General features: G+C 49.9%; 1 protein-coding gene across 8 annotated transcripts in view; it reads left to right on the forward strand.

The window, feature by feature from the left end:
- Window positions 1–7,532: 7,532 nt before the first annotated feature.
- Esrp1 (epithelial splicing regulatory protein 1) overlaps window positions 7,533–8,638 on the forward strand; it is a 50,564-nt gene continuing 49,458 nt past the window's right edge. For 4 of the 8 annotated variants that reach the window (XM_031366607.1, XM_031366609.1, XM_031366611.1 and 1 more), the window contains exons 1-2: window positions 7,544–8,006; window positions 8,506–8,634. In XM_031366607.1, coding sequence (XP_031222467.1) covers window positions 7,875–8,006; window positions 8,506–8,634 — 261 coding nt within the window. In that variant the 5' untranslated portion in view covers window positions 7,544–7,874. Of the gene's footprint in view, window positions 8,007–8,505; window positions 8,635–8,638 lie in introns of all 8 variants that reach the window. The other 4 variants (XM_031366604.1, XM_031366605.1, XM_031366613.1 and 1 more) reach the window with 3 other exon arrangements.

Here is an 8,638-nt window from a genome sequence, read left to right on the forward strand (position 1 = left end):
CCACCCAGACTAGTGGACTGGAATTCAAAAGCCATTTCCTATCTGCTTGGAGGAGTGTGCCTATCACAGCTGGAGTCCCAGAGCCCTAAGCCGAGAGCACTAGCCCTGTTTACGCAGTTGTTTTTGCGCTGAGCTATTTGTTCATCCCCCTCACTGAGCAAGCACCATGTTTCTTTTTAATCACAATTAACCTAGCATCTTGTTCGGTGCAAACAGGTAGTAGATGAATGACTGAATGCATTTACCAACCCCAGCAGTCACCTAGAAGTCCACAGGTGAAAAAGTGCTGCCAACAGTACACTCTAAGAATTGGATATAGACCCATCATAAAAATTAACTTCCTTGTCTCCAAACAGCAGTTTCTGCCAAATGTCCTCTCTCAATGTAACACTATATACTGCAAACACACACAAGGCAAGGAGAACACCGTTTCCTGGTCCCTGGGTTACATTTGCCAGACTAGCAACGTTAACCCTTTGTCAGTCAAAGGGGTAGCTGAGGACAAATAAGCCTGAGACTTAGGAATTAAGAGTCGGTATTTCCTTTCCCTATTAAAAAAACAAAACAACACAAAACAAAACTAAACCCTCAGTTAATTAAGCAGTTTCGTTATCACTCACACTCCTTATCTTTTGTCTCCATCACACTCCTCTGGTCCCACTCCTTTAACTCCTCCCCCGCCCCGCCCCTTCTACTTTCAAGTCTTTGAATTTCTTTAGAGCTGCTTACAGGAGATGGACAGGTTTGCTACAGGGAAGAGCGTGGCCCACGTCCCTACCTGTCCACCCCACCTTGACTTAGAAGGTAAAGCCTGCTGCTGAGCTGTTTCTTTGGAACTTGTAAAGGGCTCAGAGTAAGGAATAGAGGGAAGGAGGATATTTGTACCAAAAGGCCAGCATAAGGGCGGGCGGAAGAATTTCTGGGTGGAATCATTTGCCCTCTAGATGCTCAGAGAAACAGATGTCAGTCATCCTCATGGGCCAGGGGTCTCATGGACTCCTTGTGTTTTATATCGATGCTTTTTTTTTCAGTTTGCTTATGACATGCATGGTGTTGGGGTAAAGTCTCATTTAAACACCTTGCCAGTGTCTTTTGCAGGGGTTGAAACAGAGACTCATGTAGCTCAGGCTTGCCCCAAACTTCCCATATTCAGAAGAGTGCTGGGCTTGCTATCTTTAAGACAGAGCCTGAGTAGATGGCTTTGTGGTTACCTTACGTAACCCTGACCCAAGCTGGGAGGCAGAGGCAGGTGGATTTCTGAGTTCAAGGCCAGCCTGGTCTACAGAGTGAGTTCCAGGACAGCCAGGGCTACACAGAGAAACCCTGTCTCGAAAAAAAAAAAAAAAAAAAGCTTCTAAAAACTGAGATGCAAGTTACATACAATAATATTTCGTCTATTTGGGGGTACAGTATCATTGTTCCTAGTACATTCACAAATGATCACGGCCATGAGCACTAAGTACTTTGTGAACACTTTCCTACTTCCTTTTCTCAAGTACATAGGGTGACCCTGGGCTCCTGCAGGCTGAAACTGGGCGAAGGGAAGTACAGGTGGATCTGAGCTGCTTGCAGAAACCATGACAGCTTTTGATCTCTGGCTACAGAGCATGCCTGGACATAGATGGGTGTCTCAAATATGTGGTTGAGTGTTTTCAACATCTTGACCTCACTTCCTATCTGGGAGAGATTCTTGATGTCTTAGTGGGGAGGCCAGCGAACTCCTGCTTCTGAAAGATGTGGCTGGTAAGTGACACAGGGCATTAATAGACTGTGAGAAATTGGAATCATTAATGCAGCTGCCCTCTGACCTTCACGTGTACCATCCACTCTCAAAGTGATGGGAAGTTCAAGGTTAGTCTCAGGTACACAGAAAGTTTATCCTAGGCTAGAAGACATCCTCTCTCAAAACAAACAAAACCTCCTAAAATAGGAAGAAGTTCAATTACTAGTATCACACAATACACACACACACACACACACACACACACACACTAAAAGGGAATAATGAAGATAATTAAAGAGCAGGAAATGAGGAGGTTACACCTGTTCAGTCTAGGGAAGGTCACTTAACAGCAGCATTAAGGTATATGAAAGGACTGCTCCCCAGAACAGGGGAAGAGGCTGGGGACCCCCTTAAGAGCACTTACTCTTCTTGCAGTGGAACAGTTTGGTGTCCAGCAGGTACATTAGGTGGCTCAGAACTACCAGTAACTGCAGCTTCCAGGGATTTTAACACTTTGTTCTCCACACTCAACAAGCACACACTCATGCTCCAACCCAGTTTAAGAAAATTAACCTCTTCCAGGACAGCCAAGGCGACACAGAGAAACCGTCTCAGAAAAAAAAAAAAATTAACCTCTAGCCAACAAAACAGGAACAAAAAACCAAAGACAAAAACCCTCTCTTTTTTCTTTCATTCTTTTTTTTTTACTTTTTTCTATTTACTAAAGAAAATCTACAAAAATGTATTAATTCAGGCTTGAGACCTGGCTTAGCAGTTAAGAACACTGGCTGCTTTTCCAGATCCATGGAGTCCCATAACCTCCTATCACTTCAGTTCCTATGGCTCCAGGAGATCTAAGGCCTTTTCTGGCCTTAGCAGGTAGCAGGAATGCAAATGGTACACAGCCAGACATGCAGACAACTCACCCAAACACATGATGTCATCACAGAAGAAAGGGCGGGCTGGTGGCAGGACACCTTGCTAAATGCCTGTACGGCCACAGCAAAGGGCTGGGGAGACTAAGACAAACCCTTATGCATCTGAAGGGATCTTAACCTTACACAAAGGATTCTTTCACCTCCACCTAGGGTGCAGAACTCTTACTCAGCATGTATGAGAGAGTAAGACCCTGGAATTGATCCCCAGCCTTGAAGGAAGGCAAAAAATCCCTCCTCAGCTCCTCACTGCATTTGTTCCATGTACATAAGGATTTTTTTTTTTTCTAAGACAGGGTTTCTCTGTGTAGCCCTGGCTGTCCTGGAACTCACTCTGTAGACCAGGCTGGCCTCGAACTCAGAAATCCCCCTGCCTCTGCCTCCCAAGTGCTGGGATTAAAGGCGTGCGCCACCACCGCCCGGCCTCGATAATTTTTCTTATTCCGAAAATTTTCATTCATACTTCCTTAAAACAAGGATGTGCTCCTGTGTAAGCAGTGATCCGTTTGTGAAATTAAACGTGATATAATACTATACAGTCTGCAGATTTTACTGAAACGCGCCTGTCCTTTAAGCTTTTTTTAAATCTAATTTTTTGAGACAAGTTCTCTCTCTTATGGCCAGCACCCCCTGATCTTGATCCTCCTGCCCCCAACGTGCAAGAATTATAGTTTGTACTGACATACCCACTCCCCAAAGTCCTTTAAAGGAAAAAAAGAAAAGAAAAACAGACCCAGCCTGCTGATTCTTTATAGAACATTTGCAACCTACATTTCCTGTGCACTAGCCATGCATGTTGGCCTACTCCGTTAGTCCTAGCACATGGGAGGCAGGCAGAGGCAAATGGATCTCTAAGTTTGAGGCCATCCTGGTTTGTAAGTTGAGTTCCAGATAGCCATACCTATACAGAGAAACTCTGTCTTGAAAAAAAAAAATTGCTAGAATCTCATCTTTACAAATGATGAATTAACACCTGGGCTTGTAAGACAAAGCTGCAAATTTGAGTGCATGTTACAATTGTTAGGTCTGGAACCCAGGAAAACTGCTGAGGTGCTTATTAACATCAAAACTGGCTGCTCCCATATGTCAACTACCTGCATCTCATGGTATATGATTGGATTTTTAAAAAAGATTTAAAAGTTACGGAAGTTCCGAGGGCCTAAGAAAATGTTCTAAGGTACATAAGTAAAAGTTGTAAAGGTCTGAGGATATCAAAGTTTAAGTAAGTTGTGAAGGTCTAAAAAAGGTTTTTTAAGATGTGTAAATGCAAGTTATAAAGGTCTACAGAAGTGATTTAAGGTCTATAAAAATGAGAAATGTTACAAAAAAAAAAAAATCAGCCGGGCGGGGTGGCATATTCCTTTTAAATCCAGCACTTGGGAGGCAGAGGCAGGCAGATTTCTGAGTTCGAGGCCAGCCTGGTCTATATGGCGAGTTCCAGGACAGCCAGGGCTACACAGAGTAACCCTTTTTCGAAAACAAAACAAACAAAAACAAAAAACAAAAAAGAGAGAAACGTTTCAGATTTCTTCCCCTCTATGCTATTGTTATGGTAAGACGTCAAAAGCTCAGAGTTTTAACATTAGTCAAGAGTTCTAATAAGCTATTATTAATCTAGCCTCTGGTAAAAGATGGACTGTTACATCATTATCACAAGCTCAAATTTTGAAATCTCCTTTGCTTATCTTCTAAGTACAGATTTTAAATATTTCTCGTTGTACTAAAAATATGTCTGGAATTAAAGAATTCATATACTTTAGAGAATCGACTTGGATCCCTTTCTCACAACCAATGCACTTCTGATAAGCACCACTGCTAGCCAACAGCCTAAATTTCCCCAGCTGTCTATCCCTGACGGTTCCATCTCTCTTCTCCTTGGGACTCTCCTCCACTAACTACAGGACCACTGGCCTGACCAACTCCTTCCCTCCCTAGTCTGTCTGTCCCAGCAGGTATCAAGTTACCTGCCTACAGATGCTGGCCCCAGGTGTTACTTAGGAATCTGCATCCTAGACAGCCCCAAAGTAGCTAGCCCTAGGTGGTCCAGCTACACAGACTGCTCCAAAGTGGCTTGTGCTTCCCTAGCCCCAGATGGATCGGGAGAACCTGGGCCTTCATCCAGCAGAGCGAAACAGCTCGCACTCATCTCTTTCATTCCAGCTTTCCTAGGCCCCTGACAAGGCCCCAGTTTCAGCCTAGTAATTAAGAGTCGACCCCTTTGCAGACAACAAAAGCCTGGGATGCGTTTAAGACCTAGCATCCCTCAGCTCCTACCTGTTAACAATCCTCTTAGCGGGTATACGCCCCTCCTATCCTGAACTCTCCGTCCAGGAACTAGGCTAGGTTGCCCTTCTACCAATAACCCAGCTATTTTGGCCCCTTGGCCAATGCTCCTGGTTTCCCTCTCTCTATCTTCCCCCTTTGCACATGGCCTGGCTCAGCTTCCTATTTATTCTGGACTCTTCCACATACCTCTGGTTATGGTCTCCCTCATATCTCTAATCTCAATCTCTCTTTTCCAAAACTAGGTTTCCCTGTGTAGCTCTGGCTATCCTGAAACTGGACTTTTAGACCAGGCTGGTCTCGAGCTCATAGAGATTCGCCAGCCTTTGCCTCTGAGATCACTGGCTAAAAAAATCTTTCTCAATCTCTACCTAGAAGCAGTCAAGTCCTCCTTTCCTATCATTCAAATTACTGTATTTGTTGTGGGCGGAGCAAATGCCAGGCTGTTACAAGTCCTGAGCATCTACTCAAGAACAACGAACAGCAAAACCTTTGTTAAGGTAAATCCAGTTGGACAAATTAAACTAAATTAAAAATTAAATTTAAAAATCTAAAAATTAAATTAAAAATGTTAGAAACAAAGCTTTTTAAAATGAGGGATGAAAAACCTCTGCAAAAGAGAGGCAGCTGGAGCCAGACAGTGGTGGCGCACGTCTTTAATCCCAGCACTTGGGGGACAGGGGCAGGCGGATTTCTGAGTTCGAGGCCAGCCTGGCGTACAGAGTGAGTTCCAGGCCAGCAGAGAGGGGCAGCTGTGAGATTCGTGTTAGTTTCCTGTTGCGGCATCTCCTAGTAAAAGCGCCGACTTTAAGTCTTCCGTTCTTTAATACTTGTTATAGCAACGATGCATCCAAACTCCAAAGTCCTGGAGCCGCTTCAGGTGCGGCTGTGATCACTTTCTCTGCAACCTTCGCTTGCCTAACGTGGGGCCTCCCAGCGCCGGGTGCAGAGCGTGCCTGCGGAGTCTCGTGCCCCGGCCAGGTGTTGCCTCTTGGTCGAGCTGGGCAACCGAGCTCGTCACGTCTAGAGAGCCCTGAGGCGACGCGGCTCCGGAGAACCGGCTCCTCCAAGCAGCCTCGCCCACTGCAATGCAATCTGGGTGGTTTTTCCAGATTCCCCGCCCAGTCCCAGCCCCCGCGACTCCTAGGGACTAGGAGGCAGGCTCCGAGACACCGGGGCTAGGGCGGGGCCGGGAGAGGCACCCGGGGACTCGGGAGCTGAGTGCGAGCCAGGCCTCCGCCTGCGATCCCGGACGCGGCTACCACCTGCACCGCCGGCCGCACCTCATCCTACCGGGAGACGCGCGCCGCCGGCCTCCGACTCTTTCCCCACTCCCCGGAGTCGCGGCTCCCACTGGGAAAGTGTGTCTCTAGGTTGTCCTGACAAGCGTCCCCAGGAGAGTACCAATAGTTTCCCGTGGTTGCAAGGGTGTGGCCGCTGCGTTTCACTGGAAGTGTATGCAAAGCCACACACCTGGCGCCAAGCTAGTAATGTTTCAGACGGAATTCGGCTCCCAAGCATAGACCGGCTTGAAACGGAAAACTCGAGGGAACTCCACCGATGGCACTTTTCTAAAATGTCAACATAACCCATCTTAGCCCCTTGGTGGCTGGTGGCGGGGCTGGGGTGGTTGGTGGCGCAGGAGTCTATGGGCATTCGTTGGTCAAAGTCACACGCTCCAAGAACAAAAGGCAGGAAATTTAACGAAAAGTGTGTTTGGCCTGACTCTGAGAAACCTTTGTTTCTGCGGGGCTGCGGGGCAGATGCATTTCTTCTCCAAGGCAAATCACAGTTAACCGTGTCCGGGTCCTAGAGGGTGTTCCGGCTTCGAACTAGCAGCCAGCGCGACGAAGGTGTGATAAAGTGATAGAGACCGGGCTACAGTGTCCCCTCCCGAGGCTCCCCAGCTGCTGTGAGGGTTGTGATTGCACCCCAGGACCTGCCTAGCCAGCCGAGCGTCGGGTTCTGCGACTCTGGGGTGGGGGGCGGAGGTTCGCCCCGAGGTGGAGAGAGCGAACGCCGGCCTCCCGCGCCGTGAGGGGCCGGGCCGGGCCGGGCCGGCAGGGCGTCTGCAGCCGGCTGTTTGCACGGAAAGGTGTGCTGGGCTCAGGAGCGGCTTTTGCCGGGCTCCGCAATGGCCCGCACCAGGGGCAGCCGTAGACCGCTCCCTCCCAGGCGCCGCGCCCTGGGCCTCACCTCTGGCCTTCTTTTCCCTTTCGGCGCCTGGGCCTTTCGCGCGACCCTTCAGCTCCTCGACCCCCACGGCCACGCCAACCCTCCAAACCCCTCAACGTCGCGTCTGCGAGCACCGACCCTTCCCGCCGTCGCGCCCCCTCCCCTTGGTCTGGCCTTGGCTACCATCCCGGTGACAAGTAGCTCTTCCCCGCCCCTCTCTTCCCCTCTCCTCCCCTCCCCTCCAGCCCTTGCTTCCCCATTCATCCAGCCTTTGTCTCCCGCCCTCTCCTCTCCCTTCCCCAGCCCCCCCCCCCACCGCTGCCACGTCGTGGTTTGAAGGAGCCAATGGGCGGGCGCCGCCAGGTGTCTCTTACCTGCACCACGTGGGGAGGGGGGGGAAAAGGGGCGGGCAGGTAGAGCCACATCCCAAAACAGAAAAGCTTTCAGCCATTGCGCGCGCCTCCCGGGGGTGCAGCCCAGCTCCTGGGTTTCTTCTTAGACGCACGAGCAATTGGATACAAAAAGGGCAGGCCTGCTGCTCCCTCCTTCCACCCCCCTTCCTGCCCAGGGTGTGGAGCGCCGGCCAGGTGTGGGCTTGGGTGGCAGGTTACCGCCTTTTGCCCTGGCGGCCTCGAGGAGGGGGGTGGGCGCTTTCTTTTTCTCGTGGAAGAGGGTTTTAGCACAGGTTTTCTCGTTCTCACTTCCAACCCCACCTCGCCGCCTCCCGACCCCCCTCCTCCCCCTCCCCACCTATCGTCATGACGGCGTCTCCGGATTACCTGGTGGTGCTTTTTGGGATCACTGCTGGGGCCACCGGAGCCAAGCTGGGTTCAGATGAGAAGGAGCTGATCCTGCTGTTATGGAAAGTCGTGGATTTGGCCAACAAGAAGGTACTTTACTATGTTCCGGTCCAAACGAGGACCGGGGGCAACAACTTTATTGTAGAAAGTTGGAGAAAGGGTAGTCGGCTTCTTTTCTTTCTTTCTTTAAAGTGGTTGCACGCTTATGAAGCGGGGCCCCGAGGCCTAGAGAATCCATAGCAGAACCAAACCTGTTGGCCAACCCACCAGAGCCGTTTAAGTCTCCCGAAACCTGGCCCAGGTAGAAAGGGCTCGCGCTGCCGAGCCGCGTTCTCTGCGGGTCGCAGAATGCCTATGCCAGGCTGGTGGTTCCCGGGGCTCTAGGGTCCCCTCCTTGGCCTGGGCGACTTGATCCGGGTAGGGTGGGGGTGGGGCGACCAGATCCCTGGGCGTCTAGGGAGCTTTGATTCTTATGCTGTTAGGTACCTGTAGAGCCCCGGGCCGTTCAGGAAAAGCCAGGGTGGACGAAGGGTTTCCAAATTGAAGAAGGGGAAACTGACCCCTTATTTCCCACCCCTTATCCCCCGAGGTGGGACAGTTGCACGAAGTACTAGTTAGACCGGATCAGTTGGAACTGACAGAGGATTGTAAAGAAGAAACTAAAATAGACGCCGAAAATCTGTCTTCCGCGCCGCAGCTGGACCAAGCCCTCCGACAGGTGA

Source organism: Mastomys coucha, unplaced genomic scaffold (genome assembly GCF_008632895.1).
Source record: "Mastomys coucha isolate ucsf_1 unplaced genomic scaffold, UCSF_Mcou_1 pScaffold14, whole genome shotgun sequence".
NCBI lineage: Eukaryota > Metazoa > Chordata > Mammalia > Rodentia > Muridae > Mastomys > Mastomys coucha.